This window comes from Miniopterus schreibersii, assembly GCF_964146895.1.
Source record: "Miniopterus schreibersii genome assembly, chromosome: 6".
NCBI classification, from domain to species: Eukaryota; Metazoa; Chordata; class Mammalia; order Chiroptera; family Miniopteridae; genus Miniopterus; species Miniopterus schreibersii.
In genome coordinates, this window is record NC_138107.1 from 82253428 (window position 1) to 82269208 (window position 15781).

The 15781-nt window shown below is 44.4% G+C and overlaps 1 protein-coding gene across 2 annotated transcripts in view; it reads left to right on the forward strand.

Moving 5' to 3' along the window:
* The window catches only part of AKAP12 (A-kinase anchoring protein 12), a 72942-nt gene that overhangs the window by 42140 nt on the left and 15021 nt on the right, over positions 1-15781 (forward strand). Inside the window, exon 1 of one of the 2 annotated variants that reach the window (XM_081141335.1) lies at positions 11655-11990. The exons of the other annotated variant lie outside the window; for it this stretch is intronic. Within the exon in view, the coding sequence (XP_080997461.1) occupies positions 11966-11990 (25 nt within the window). The 5' untranslated portion in view covers positions 11655-11965. Of the gene's footprint in view, positions 1-11654; positions 11991-15781 lie in introns of those variants that run through there. 2 annotated transcript variants of the gene reach the window in all.

A 15781-nucleotide genomic window follows, 5' to 3' on the forward strand; every position in this document is an offset into this window, starting at 1 on the left:
AGACATCTGTTTCCACCCTATGATTCCATTGTCTCCCTAAACCCACCCAGGCTTCTGACCCTGGCCTTGGGGGTCCGAGCAAATAACAAATGCCTCTTACAGGAAGAGTGGTCATTCATATACCTTGCCCTTCAAAAGATCCTGAATAGGCCTTGTCATCTAGAAAATCCTTGCTTCCTTGTTAAACGTTCTTTAAAAGATGGAAAAAGGGACTGCCTACTAAATGTTTTCTAAACTGTGCAGCAGGGTCAGATAGGTGTGTTTGGAGGGGGCTTGAAGGTTATTTAAGTTCGGCGCCAACTTTTAGAGAGTACCCAATTAGAAGTATTTATTAAAATAAAATAAATAAAAGGAAGCATCGGCCCTGGCCAGGTAGCCCAGTTGGTTGGAGCATTGTCCCGATACGCCAAGGTTGTGCATTAGACCCTGATCAGGGTACATACTGAATCAACCAATGAATGTGCCGATAAGTGGCACGGCAAATCGGTGTCTCTAAAAATCGATAAAAGAAAAAAAATCCACAACAAATTACTTTAGCCTTAAGATTTAGCCCCTTACTTCTGAATTCTTTTTAGGTGATTTATCATTTATCACAGCTGCTGATATAGAAATGCAGCCCTTTCCCAACTAGAAAGTTCTATCCCAAGGTGCCACTCCCAGCATTCACAGGGGCTGCATAAGTGCCATTAGTTTTGTGGAAAATCTGCTTCTGCTGAAACCTCTCAACCCAAATTGTCATTTGTTCTATAGTCTTGTGTCTTGTATGGTTTTCCATGATTTAAATGCTTGAACAAAGAAAAATTTTTTAAACATTTTATCTGAGTTTTTCCCAAACAAATGTGAAAATGCAACATTGTGAAATTAAAAATTTAAAGACCCTTCTTTATCCTGGTAATAACATAATTGGTTGTTAAAGTACCTGGAGAACTCATTGCTGTATACAAGGAATCAAGCAATCGTCTCAGGTTTTAATGCATTTGAATTTATCATTTGCAAGGCAGCTCTGTTGTTTTTTGCCTTCTGCAGAGTAGGCACAGCGAACGTCGGAAAGCACGCGAAAGCCCAGTTTCCTCTCCACCTTTTACAGGTCGCATTTGTTTGTGTGAGCAGATGGACAGCGTGGTCTTGGTTTTGACATTTTTGTTTGCATGTGCTCTGTGCTGTTTGCGTACCCAGAGCGAGGACGTTTGCACCAGCAGTCGGACGCTCTGCGGGGCCACTGCTCTGAGCCTCAGCCTGCTCACCAGGGAACAGGCTGTCAAGCTCATCAGAGGGTGGCAACGAGGATGCCCAGGCAGTGGGCACATGGACCACTCTTGTGTATCTGCTCCGACCCCTGGGGCAATCTCACCCAAGAAAAAGAAAGACCAAAAAGACCCTAAAATGTTGTTACTTAAAGCAGAAGTTTTTCCAAGGGTGGGTTTCTCACATTTCACTTTACTACGTCTGGATATTTCCCACAGACTCGGTAACAAATGGAGGAGCCGTTGCTCTGTCGTCTAGCAGCTTAGCTTGCAGCAGCACTATGGAGAATTTCATCTTCCAAGTGGGCCTTCATGTCACTGTCTTTGCTTTCATTAAATTGGCTGTTTGAACCTGCCGGCTCCTGGTGTCTAGTGCCTTTGGGATATGGAAAGGCCATAAGGTTACTGCCAAGTGATCACGGCCCTCCCTGCGGATCTTGTTACCTTACAGAAAATCCATTCTGGAATTACAAGTGGTTTTTCTTTGCTTTTGATCATTTAAGAACTTTCTGGACAGTGAATACCCTAAGGGCTGCTCCAAGTCTCTGTTCAAAGATACCTCCCCCTGAACCCCCCCCACAAGAATACTTGCTTTGCTCCGAGAGGCTGCTTTCTCTACTGGGGAGAGAAATGTTTTTACGAGTCAGTCCCTTTTCTGTTTCCGTTTGTGACATAATTGGTACCTTGTTAGTATTTTCATGAAGACAAGCCTGTTGCCCACATCACTCCGTTCCATTCCTGGTTCTTTCTCTCCACATCACTTGTCAACATCTGGCATTCCATATGTCCCCTAGGGGCTGAGGGAGGGGTCTGTAGGGTTCAATCCTGAGTCCCCTGAGCCTAGAACAGTGACTGACACAGCGTGAGTGCTCAACAAATATTTGAGTAAATGAAGACACCGGTTTAAGTTAGAGTTAACAATATTATATTTTTACTTCTGTGGGTGAGGAGGATGTTGTCTTTTCGCTTTCTATCAGTTTGTTTCCTGCACAGTTAAATACGCAGCCCTGTAGAGTCACCCGAGGCTGCTTTTGTGGCCTCAGCACGACAAAGCTGGATACTTTTCAGTCCACCACGCGGGCCTCTCACAGGTGCTTACAAGTGGTTGCCCAGGTGTTGCCTGGAAACCCGAAACCAGCCCCTGGCCCGCTCGTGATTAAATGAGGGCTCCTGGTCGCTCCGCAAACGCTATCAAGTGTAAGTGCTCAAGAGACAAAGAGAGGGATTTTTGTTTTCCCCGGCTTTGGTATTTCGAGTACAATATTATTGCATGACAGTTTCTCAAGCTGTATCCTGTTTTGTAATGTTTTGAAAACTGGGGAGAACACTCACCAAACAGGCCTTGAACTTACACAGAAGTGCGATAGTTTCTGGGAACGGTTTTAATCCATTCCCTCGCTCCACAGCAATGTCTTTATTTTAGCGTGCCTCTCTGAAATTACTTATGTCATTGACAAATTTGGGGTATAATACTGTAGTGCCTTCATCTTTAAAGAAACACAGATTTTTTATTTTTTTTTTTTAGTAATTAACAGCCAAGCTGTATAGAGAAGACTTCTTCCCTCAGAACTGTATCCAAGCCTGACAGTGCAGTGAACCTTAATTTTTCCTTCTAGCTTAAGAAATGGGGGTGGGGGAGGTAGAAGGAATAAGCTCTTCATTCCCCCTCCCTCCCTTTTATAAAGCACTTCATTCCACTGGGTACCCTTGATTTGAATACACCCCTTTGTCTCACTGAGCATCAGTTTCCATCTGTCACATGAGTGCCCTCATCCATCTAAGAAATTCTATGACCGAGTAACATCAGTATTGCTAGTAACATCGGCGTTAGAAACCAAATGATGGATTAGCCATTGGAGACACTCAAGTGACCTTGGGAAGGTGGGAATCTACTAGGTAATTTCATTATGCCTTTTTATGAAAACACTTTTATGGTTTTTCTTTTTAGTCTGATCTTAAAAGCCATCTTCTAGATTTGAAGTTTTAATTTAATGAACAAAAAGTTCAAGAGGGGAAAACTTACTGAAGAATGTCCCCTTATGTAATCATTTAGGTATGAAAGAAAGACAAATAGCTTTATAAATGTGTCTACAGGTAACATCCCCTCCCCCCCCCATGTGGGAGAAGATGGGAATTATGTTACAGGGGTTGGTTGTGGCCCAGGATGGGTGAAAGATGTTGATAAATGCCACATCTACTTGCCCTAAAGACTCTCTGTCAGTCTTAAATCACTGCAAAGACTTATAAGTGGCTATAGTTTAGGGGTTACTTCAGTCCCTCACAAGTAGGGTTGATGTTCGGGTCCATTTGAGGAAGAGCATTGATGAGACAGCCAACCTATTGACTTGTCCAAATAATACACCAAGATTCAGACCCTTTCCTTTGGAGAGAGTGAGGTGGTCCATGGTGAATGAATGGTTCTCTCGTTGTGACTAAGCCACTAATGGGAATATTAAATTATTTTACCCATTTAACCTATTTAATGAAAATCCTTTAGGTGTTTTCTCAAAGATTGATTCCTCCCCAGTTTGGCTTAATATAGCAACCCCTAAATGGGTCTACACTCATATGTTCTAGAGCTCAATGTCCTTATATGAAAGGACGCCTTGATAACTTCCAGAAGATATATTCTCTGGGCTTAACTTTTACAGCTTTTTAGCCTATCGATGGAGTCTTATTTCTGAGTAGTATATTTTGAATTTTTTCCAACTACGTTTGCCGGCTTCTTACCTCCAATGTTAACACATTGTATGCGGGAAACGTAGTTATACGTTTTACGTTGACTGGTAGTAGAGCGCGTGATAAAAACTACCCGCAAACAATGTGTTAACAATGCATGCATTAGTTATTTTAGTGAAAATTGATATGTGCTAGATTTAATTAATTGGATAAACTGATTGCTTTAATGTGTCTTAACATGGACTTGGAGTATTCAACTGACACCAAACACCAGACTGTTTTCCTGCTGTATTAGTTTGCTAGGGCTGCCATTCTAAAATATCACAGAATAGGTAGCATGAACAACAGAAATTTGTTTATTTTATTTTTATCATTTTTTAAATTTAATATTCAAAAAGTATTTTTATTGATTTTGAGAGAGAAAGGAAGGGAGAGGGAGAGAAACATCGAAGTGGGAGGGAAACAGATTGGATCAGCTGCCTCCTGCATGCCCCCTACCAGGGACTGAGCCTGAAACCTGGGCATGTGCCCTGACCCAGAATCGAACTGGTGACCTTTAGGTACACGAGATGACACTCAACTAATTGAGCCACATTGGCCACAGCCAGAAATTTATTTTCTCACAATCTGGAGGCTGAAAAGTCCAAGATCAAGGTGTCATCACATGTAATTTCTCTGAGGTCTCTCGCTCTTTGGCTTGCCGATGGCTGCCTTCTCCACGTGGTATTTCCATCATGCTTATGTATCCCTGGAAGGCACCAGGACCCTGAGTCCTAATATCCTTTTTAATTTTAATGTTTTTTTATTGATTTTAGAGAGAGGAAGGGAGAGGGAGAGAGAGATAGAAACATCAATGATGAGAGTCATTGATCGGCTCCTTCCTGCACGCCCCGCACTGGGGATCGAGCCCGAAATCCGGGCTTGTGCCCTGACCGGGAATTGAACCGAGATCTCCTGGATCCTAGGTCAGTGCTCAGCCTCTGAGCTACACCGGCCGGGCCTAATACCCTTTTTTAAGAACACCAGTCAGATTGGATTCTGGCCCACCCTAATGGCCTTATTTTAACTTAATCACCTCTTTAAAAGTGCTCTCTTTATATACAGTTAGATTCTGGTGTGCTGAGGTTAGAGCTTCAACACATGGATTTGGAGGGGACACAGTTCAGCCCATAACACCTGCCTTCATGAGTGGCCAGCTGAAAAGTCAGGTTGGGGACCAGCAAGCCTTAGTGGAAGGGAACCGTGAGGCAGTCTAACCAGGCGCCTGCCCCTACCCGGAGGCTCTTCTGCCTAAACACTGGGAGGTCTGGGGAGTTTCTCTCTAAAAGGAAGCGGCTTCCACTGCCCTGCTGTGTCCCCAGCACTGCCTCTGGAACTGCCTGGAACAGACTTGCCTCCTTCTTCCACACAGCAGCCCTCTAAATATTTGAAAACATTTATCATGTCTTTCCTTTCATCTTTTCTTTAGGCAAAACATCTCCAGAGAAAGTACGCTGTCTCACATTAACAGAAAAACACCAGGTCTTATATATATTTCAAATATGAATGTGCATGGTGGAAGCTTGCCAAGCATAGCTGGGTTTCAGTTTCACCATTCCTGCTCTTTAAGACTAGTTTCCTCCTCAAACTCGATAGCTTCACACCAGGAATGATTTTTGTACCAAAAGAATTGGTTCGAAGAGACAAGTGCATTGGTGCAAAATATGTACAAGGGAACCCTGACCAAGGATGTTGGTAAACGAGCCAAAGCCAAATAGGATGGAAAAATTGTCAATCTATGTTGATATGTCTTCTCATGCTGGAAATATCACCCACCCTTTGGGTACTTCACTCACCATGATGTGAGCTCATAGCCTTACCCGGTAACAGTAGCTAGAAATAAGAATAAGAGAATTCCCACTTTCCAAATAATTGTTCACTGCAGATCCCGAGCAGAGCCAGGGCTGGCACTCTGCAGCCAGCCTCCTGCGGGGCCCCTTATATGAACCGAGTCCCCGAGATTAAACTCAGGCTCCGTAGCCTCACTGTCTAAACCCAGCGAGTGAACTTTTTACAGAAATGCAACGTTTTTCCTCGTGCTTGTCAAGTCTGGGCCCCAAACCTCCCCCAGTTGTGTTCATTTGCATTCAGCGTTCCGCACAGGGTTCAGTCATTGTCATCTCCATCTGCCTGTTACCACTGGAATCGGATGCTTTCCGAGCCTTGCTCCCTGGGACAGCCAGAGTCCTGTCCAGGTCCTGTAGGGACGAGTCCCACGGGAGTCCATTTCTTCAACATGCCGGGGTCTCGTGGCCACTCTCAACCCACCAACGCACGTGCCTCACCTCGGGGAAGTGACTCCCTTCTTTATTCTCTTTGGAATTACCGTTATTCAGATTTTAGACCTTCTAGAATGGGCCTGCTTAAAACTTTTTTCTTATTTTTTACCTTTTTGTATTTGGCTGTGTTTTGGGAAATTGTCCTCAAGACTAGATTTCATATTGTTACTATGTATATATGTTGCTGTGTGGTTTTTGTTACTATATTTATAATTTCTAAGAACTATTTCTTGTCGTTCTATCTATTCTTTTTTGAAGTATCCTGGGTTTTTTATTGGCTCCAATATCTTTTATCTCTCTGAGGATTTCTCTGCATAGTCTCTTTAAAAGTTGGTGGGAAAGAATAATGGACTTGAATATGTTAACTCCAATTAGGAGACAATGAGAAGACAGCTGTACCGATCGAATCCGTGAATGGGAATTTAATTCCTTGCCACTTAGGAATTCGTCTGTAGTCAGACCATGTACCTTTATGTAGCAGCTGCACCAAGGGAGGACTCCTGCGTGGGCACCTCAGGGACTGGGCCGTGGGAGGGCTTATTAAAGGATTAGGGTTGATGCTCCTGAGAAAACGGGGACCAACTCTAGATTGGACGCTGAAGAAGTCTGGGCAATTCTGTGATTGGGTACCCTGGTCATTTCTCTCCAGGAGTCAAGGAGATTAAATTGTCATTGGGAAAGTAGTAGCAGAAAGGGAGGGGAGGTGTTCAGCTTTGTTTGTAGGTTCAGAGCTGTGCTCTGGCCATACGTGGCTGTCGAACACTAGAGATATGGCTAATCCTATTAATTCTATTAATCCACCTTGGGATTCGAAGGCTTAGTACAAAAAAAGAATATAAAATTAATAATTTTTCCCATTTCACCCATGTCGACATAACATTACAGATATATTGGGAGAAAATCAAATATATTAAAATTAACCACAGTGTCTTTTATTCTTTTCAATGTGACTACTAGAAAATTTGAAGTCAAGTGTGGCTTGCTCAGGGGCTCACATTATATATATAATTGGTGGAGAGCTGTGGATGTAGTGGGGTTGAGTCACTAGGTACCATTTCTTCCAGGTCTGTCCCTGCAGCTGGCCCCTCCTTCCCTCTCCTTTTGGTTAAGACTTCAGGCAAATGATTATTTCTCTCTCTTCTGGAAAAGCGAGCCGACTCTCAGGTTGATTCCTTCCAGTACAAATGATGCTTCTCTTACTAGGATGCATTTCTGAAAAATTGATGATAAAGGGGACATGCTTGCTTTTTATGAAGTATTTTTCAAAGGCTTCTTTAAGATGAGGCTTACCTATATTTAAAGCAGGATTTTCAACCTTCTTTCCATGATCGCTCCCCTATGGGATCTTCTGAGACTTTTTTTTCCTAATTGCCCCCCTTAAAATGTTAATAGCACAGATAGACTGAATTCGGTTTATGTTATACATCTGCCTCTGTCCTTCATACATAAAGAGTTAACTTTTTGTAAGCTTCCTCCCAGGAACCGGTTGCCCACAGTAAGAATGCATGATTTACAGGGCTCACAAGGATGTGTTAAAACTGGCATTTTCAGCCACTGATGGAGTGAATGATACAATTTTTCTGGGACAGCAAATTTCTGATGTGTTTAGAGCCTTAAGACTTTTTGTGGATGTTGTAATTCTCGCTTCTGACAGTCTTTCTTAAGTGCAAAGATTTTGGCCTTATTACTTATAATAACACAATACTAGGAAAGCCAAGTAACGTGGAAACGGTTAAGTGAAAGAATGAGTCATTAAAAACTCAATAAAAGGACGCAAGATTTAAAATAAGCCTAATGGCTAACATGCATTCTGCTTCTAGAATATGCTCAGTAGTGCTGGCGTTAACTTGCATTTGCACCCAGAACAGCATTGGCGTGGGTGGCAAGTTTATTCTCCCATCAGCCGAAGCCCAGAGACACTTGCCCCCGGCCACACAGCTATCGGGAGAACCCGAACCAGAAGCCAGCGTTTCAGACTTGGGAACCCTCTTCGACCACCCCAGAGACAGGTGTTCAGAGCCCTAAGATGAACAGAGCACCGGGACAAGGGCACTCAGGGTAGACCTGATTCCTGATCATGTTTCTCACCCAGTCTGGTAGGAAAGCGTGTTTTCTTATTGCATAATCTTAGTATGATTGCACTTTGACTTTGATCTGATTTCAGCTTGCTAACAGTGATGTTCGTGATTGGAGAGTTCAAGATTATGGTTTAGATGTCCGTGATTAGAGAGTTCAAGATTATGGCCTTGCATTTTTTATAGAAACTGGGGAGACAGCTCTGAGGTTCAGGTCCTACGGTGCTGGGCACCCTGGACGAACCAGGGCCAGGTGTCCAGTGTGCTTCAGTCTCACTGTAAAAGTGACAGAAGGTTGTTTGGATGATTTGTAAAATGTAGGGAAATGCTGAGACAGAAATGGCCCATAATTTCACTATGGTTGGCTTTTTTTTCTCTCTGAGCTCTTTTTATCTCAGCTTCACATATATATGCATTTTAAAAAGCAAAATTGGGATTAGATGGAATATATAATTTTATCCTGCTTTTACCCTGAACAAAGAGGTGCGGGTTTATAAATCAGTGTGGGCGTTTTCCTTGTCGTGAATGCTTCAGACATGTTTTTGTCAAATGTTCCACTGAAGAGTTAGATATACCACTTTCCTACCATCGGGACACTTAGGTTCTTAAATATTCCGCGTCCCGAGCAGTAGACATTCTCATACATAAACCTCTACCTCTCCTTTGGCATATGTCGTAGATATAGATTTGCCAAATCAGAGAATCCAAAATGGTGGACTTGGTAAAGGGAAAAATAATACTCATTTTACGACACTTGTATTAGTTGGATTGTGTCTTTAAATATTTATTTTCCCCTTGCTTTCTTTAACTTGTCTTGTTCAGTGATTTTTAAGTCCCTCTCTAGCTCTTCTATTGTATCACAACAGTCCCTTTGAGGAACTGGTCTTCCGATTATTTGTCTTGAGGATTTTGAGTGGAAATCTCTATGTCTGTATAAACATGTCCAATTCAACTGGACCGTAAAATTTAGTTAGCTGGTGTTTGAGTTTGTAGCACAGGGACAGAGACCTGAAAATATGCTGAGCCCAGGAGAGCCTGCCCATCCTGTGCCATTTAGATGTTATTTAGATTCAGTGTACACATTCATCTCCTCACTCAGTTTTCCAGTTTGCAGCAGTTTTTAACCCAACCTCAGATTATCTTAAAGCATTTTGAAGGATTAACAGTGGCTTAGACGCTCCCTTAGTTAGATTTCACCTGCACTTCTCTAGCCCAAGAAGAGAAACCACTGGGTTTGGGTTTTTTCCTCCAAGTGTAATGCCAGGTTGTAAAAAAACGAAAGGAGGGGCGATGGGGATGGCTGGGTTGGTGTGTGAGTCCTTTCTCCAGTTCCCTGGTTCTCACATTTGGGTTAGATACTCAAGCCTCCTTGGAGGAAGTTAGTGAACCTCGTATCAGTGCTAATTCTGGTTCACTGGTCCCTGCCCCCTCCTGTGGCGCAGCTAAGCAAGGTCACAGTCAGTGGGGGCACTCATAAATTGAACATGTGTATTTCACAGGTGGCACCAAATGAAAGCCATGTGCTGTCCCCAACAGCTGGTGTTGAGAAATTTAGAACTGAGACCTCAGATCCTGGAGGTAGCCAGGGCTCCTGGAACGACTCTGGGAGGGGTGTGGGCTTCACCTGGGGACACAGTGTGCGTGCTGATCCCCACGCTTGGGAAGGCTACATAAGTTAGTTAATGGTCACAGATGCCGCCCCCAGAGTCAGCTTTATCCGTGATGAGCACAGCCAGGACTCTACAGGGCTGGGGCTGGGGGTAGAGTGGGGCGAGGAAAGGAATGCGGAGCTGCCCTCCCCCGTTGGCTATGGGGACTGCAGAGGGACCATTAGCACCAGCCGCATTTCTCATTGTGATGGAAGCAGCCTGTGAGCCCAAGTTAAGACTACTCTGTGGAAGACAAAAGGCTAGGAAGCTGCTAAGTGGCTCGCCCTGAGAATCAGCTCCCGGGCGCCAGGACCAGGAGCATCACTCCCTGTTCCCATGCGGACATAGGGCCAGACTGGTCATTTGCCCCCAGGCTGGGCATTTGCCGGAACAGAAGAGGGAAATCAGGTCTGTGGAGAAGATGAAGCTCATTTTTGTAACAAGGTCAGAATGCTGGCAACACCGCCTTGGAAACTCTGCTCAGTTTAGACCTGAATATGGTGCGTAGGGCCCCCTGGTGGCCGGAAGGAGCAACTATGTGCTGTGCTTTTTCTTGATATCCCCCCCACCACCGGGGTGGGTGGGGGTCCACCCCATGTCCCCCACCCTCCGCCCTGCCCCAAGAAGTAATGAACAAGATCTGCACGGTCTCAATAAAAGAGAAATCGAAAAACTTTTCTTTTGTTTGCTTAGAGGAAGAGCCCCCCCCGATGGGGTCAGACAGACAAGGCATGAAGTGATAAATAGGAAAAGTATGGAAAGACGGAAGTAGACCCGGGGGGCCTACCTGGACCTACCCTAACGGGACTGACATACGAGAGAGTGTGTCAAAATCATGAGCACACACCAGCTCGTTTATCACTTACCTTGTGTCTTTATATAGAACAAACCTGAAGTTCCAGGGAGAAGGAATTTAAGAACTCATGGCTGCCCGCCCTGGCCAGGTGGCTCAGTTGGCTGGAGTGTGGTTCATTACACCAAGAGGTTGCGGGTTCGATACCAGGTCTGGGTGTGTATGGGAGGAAACCAATTCACGTTTCTCTCTCTCTCAAATCAATAAAAACATATTTTCCGGTGAGGATTTAAAAAACAAAACAAAAACTTAGGGCTTCCTGAAATGTTCTGAATTTTTAACAGGTTCTGACTGATTTTCATGCTGTGTGCTCAGATATTAGAGGTGTGATACTGTGTGTATGTCAGAATGTGGCACTGTTTGATCTAAAGGTTTAGCTTTTACCATTAAAAAAAACCCCACAGACTTAATGCTCAAGTATATGGGCTTTTTCAAGTTGCCTTGATCAAGTGTTGAAGACACACAGTTTGCCTTTGTAACTCTCGAAGCGTTTAGGCAACAGGACACCTGAGAGCTGCCAGCCCTCAGATCAGTGCAACGTGTGTGTCAAACAGATGGCGAAAACATAAAATAATACTACAGGTGCTAAAAAGGAGCCATGTTTTGCACCTCATCAGCTTTTAAACAAACGTAAGGATACAGAACCCTATTAAAAAATGGCAGTAGAATTTTAATATCTGTGCGGCTGTTTCCTTAACGTAATAATATTAAAAGCCTAGATACAGAATGAGATCGGTGCCAGGAGTGAAGTCATGGTTTAGATAAAAATGCTGCTGACTCTGGGTCTTAGGCATCCCAGCGACTTTTAAACCCTCCCCGGGTCCCTCTGCAGAGCCTCGCTGACCGCTGACGGGCCAGCTGCAGGGAGGGCTGCGCTCCTCCCCAACGAGACACACGCCACTGCGGTCCCCGGGCGGCGAGGGCGGGGCCAGGCCCCAGGCGGCGGGCCGGGGCGGGTCGGCCTATAACTGCCCGGGAAAGGCATCCTGGCCGCTTTGTGCTGCAGCTCCCCGGGCACCTGGGGTTCTTCCTGCTCCTCTGAGGGCGGCCTGGCACTTGGTTCTCTCTGATCACAGCAAGACTGCCCGGTGTGGGCAAGACCCGGGCCAGGACCTGCCGCCCTGCCCAGCCGGAGGAGCTGGTAACTATGCTGAGGATCATCACCATCTCAGGTAAGGCGGAGTGGCAGGTGGACTGCGTGCTTGCTTCCCTCCAGCCTGCGTTTGGGTGGGGACCTGGGGTCAGTGGAGGGACATACAGATTGGCGTCTGACTCTTTCAGTGTGCTGACTTTTTGATCAGAAGAGCCTTCTCTCTGTGGCTCAGTGAGACCCAAACAGACCTGAGGCTTTCATTTGACCAGTGCAGGAAATCTTCCCGCTGTGCCTAGGGGTAGACCTTGAAAGTTATTTTGTTAGGGACTGTCCCCCTTCCCCCTTGTGGAGAGGGAGGGCCCCGCACCCGCCGAATCGACTCATGTTAGATTGGGGTGAATTTCCAAATGGGTTGTGACAGTCTAATCACTTGCTGTGGTCATAAAATATTATTTTCCTGTTTTGGAGAAATTGCAATGTTTGCATGTTGACCTGCTTATCGGGAACTTGCAGGGAAGGGTACACAGTACACTTGGCGATTTAGGGGACAGAAGTGTTAGCACTGGTTTAAATGGGGGTCTTAGTAAATCCACGGTTACTGTAAATTCGGTGGCCAGCAGGTAACAGCATCTAGGCAATGAATGTTTGTTTCTTAAGCTTGCTTTCTAGAAGTCTGGCTGAGTATGAATTATATATTTAATACCTAACCTCCAGCAAATAAATTACATATATCAAACTTGTGGAATGTGCTTGTAGCTCCTCTAACCTGGTTTTTATCATGTTGTGACTCCTTAGGAACCTGCCTGTTTTCCCCTCTCCCATTTCCCGCCATCAAAATGAAACTCCGTTTGCTAGTTTAGATTTAAAGGCCAGCTCTTTATATATTTGAGATCATAGCTCACCAAAGCTCCATAGTTTCTTTAAAGCACAGTATAGAAGAATTCCTAGGACTTAAATTTTTTCTCATAATTGCTTCTGCAAAGCTTTGTCCTCTTATAGAATTTTAAGTGAATGTGAAAGTTTAGCCAAACTAAAAATATCTCTCACTTCCTATAGATTAGCTTGTTTACTTTGAGATTTCCTTAAAATTCCTTCTCCAAGTTAACTTGACTAGACTTTCTATCATTTATCTGGCACGAAAATTTACATGGTACCTAGAAGTTATTATTAAATAGACTGTACAAAATTTAAAAATTAAAAACACAAAACTCTCCACTTTTTCCAGATCATTACTTTCTCTATGAATGAAATACACAAATGCCCAACCCTGAGAGATGCTGCCTTGGGAGTGTGGTTTGTGGGTGTCACGACTGGGGGTGGGACTTCTCCCATCAAAACTTTTTTCTGGGTGCTTTTTGTGTATACAGCCTGGCCTTTATTATATTCACTGTTTGGTTAGTTTATCATATGCTGAGTTTCTTGTGGGAAAAAAAAGGTGGTCCTTTTTAGCACCAATTAGGAGTTAAACTTAGGAAACTTGAGGGGGGCTTTACAGATTGGTTCAGGTGATCCCAGTGGAATCCTATGTGATCGAAGCAATTGAAAGGACTCTAATTTTTAAGGCAACCTCAAGTAACTGGTCCTATTGCTTTCTGACTTCTACTTCGGTTATAATGGGGAATGTGACAAAATTTAGTACTTTTTCCTGGTAATAAAGAAGTGCACAGAAACTCTTAACTCCAAAAATTGTAACAGCACATAAACATTTCATAGTGGAAAAGGGGAATTTCAACCTTTTTTTTTTTTTTTTTTGGTCTGCAAGTTTTCCTGATAAGATTTACAGCCAGTTGTGTTTAAATAGTTGATCAGAATCTTGAAAGCAATGAAGATTTTTCTAATTGGCACTCAGGGTTAATTAAATATCAGGTTACTCACCTACACGTGAGCGTTAGTGGAGCCCTCTTTAGTGCTGCGTTATGCAAGGAGCATTTCAGTTGCACAATTAGTAGCAAGGGGAGAGAATGATGACATTTTTGCAGAATTACTTAGGAGCAAGCTTCCATTTCTGAAAGCAGGGAAAAGCTGCGGCTGATGGAACTGACCCTCCCCTTCCTGACCCCCACCCCATACACACCCCACTGAAATGGGGGCAGCAGGACTTCATTATGAAATGACTGATCATTCACATTACACGCTATCGAGTAAGTGATTTGATACGATTATCAAAGAGGTATCCTCTCCCTCACCCACCCCCGTATCAGTGGTGTGCCACCAAAAAAAAAAAGACCCGTAGAGGACCATGAGGAATTAGGGCGACATCCTTCTTTGAATCTAAAGTAAACTGGGGAAGAAAGACTCCTCCAGCTTTCACGCAGGGACTAGATTATTTATAATGCATTTCTCTATGTAAGTCATTTTATAAGATGAAATAAAACCCCTTCACAAGGTTGCTTTTATCTGCTGTGGAGGCAGATTAGTTGTCAAGAAACTTGTGGGGCATGAAATTGATACCCTCACAACTGGTAGAGTAAGAACTGCCACTTACCAAGTGCCCACCGTGTGGCCATTCCTGTTCCTCACAATAACCCTGCAGAAGGGCTCTTTCACTCCTTTTTATCCCGGAAACTTTCTCTGGGTCCACGGCTACCTTGCACAGGACCCTTTCTCATGGTGTAGGATGCACACCATTGAACGTCCTGTGAGGCCAGGGGGTGACCTGTGTGCTCCTGGAGTGGGTTTCGCTTATCTGAGTTTTAATCCCAGCTAAACATCTCCCCTTGGAGGTTTTGTGGTAATGAGCCCTGGAACAAGGGGAGTTGGGTGTGTAGGATATAAGGGATGGATTCAGAATGTGGAGAATTCCTGGAAGCATTCCAGGGCAATGCTGCAACTCGTAGGGGAAAGTTAACCAGTTCCAGATGTCACCGCAAGCCGTCCCGCTGTGCCTGGGGAATGGAGAGCACTGGTTACACTAAACTCAAAAATTAAATGATTGAGATAGTAAAAAAAATGGAAAAAAGAAAAAAATTTAAATGAATTAGTCCTGGCTGGTGTGGCTCAATGGAAAGCATCAGCTTTCTCACTGAAGGGCCTCAAGTTTGATTCTTGGTCAAGGGCACATACTTGGGCTGCAGGTTCGATCCCTGGCCCCGGTCCGAGAGTGTGTGGGAGGCAGCCAATCAATGTGTCTCACATCGATCTTTCTCTCTTTCTCTCTCTCCCCCCCTTCCCTCCCTTCCACTCTCTCTAAAAATCAATGGAAAAAATATCCTCTGGTAAGGATTAACAACAACAAGAAAGTTAAACGAGTGAAAGCATCTTGTATGTACATTATTTTTAAAATCATTTCTCCCTTCCAAGTAATGTTTTCAGCATATGGACAGTCTCACAGGCATATTAGCATCTTCTCCCAGGAAAAGGGAATCGAAATGTATGGTGTCTGGGGTGATGCTCTTTGAAGAAGCCACTCATTGATGTCGCTTCCACTCACGGTCGATGAGAGGTCACACAAACCAGGTACCAGGCAAGACTGTTGGGCGCGGTGCCCATGAGTGCGTGGACCGTGGCAATACCATAGTATTTCCTGCCCTTTTAGGTGGCCGTGGGGTGGGGAGAGGACCAGTGACCGGCAGGGACAGTGTGAAGAGGGAACTGTCTGCCAGCTCTGCCTCCTGGAGGTGTTTCTAGTTGACACACTGACCGGCCCCCTTCCCAAAATTTCCTGCCATCTTTGATGCCTGGTGAGAGTGTGGCATTTGCAGCTGAGCCATGGCCTCAGTGAGTGAGCACCGAGTTTGGACTTTAGGGGCAAATGAGAGACCCGCTGGATTAATAGGCTTCTTCTACATGGCCAGATAATTCAAAGGCCCACGGGAGTGAGAATTATATGCTGTGTCAGAGAGCCCATTCTAAAATCAGTTGTTCCCATGG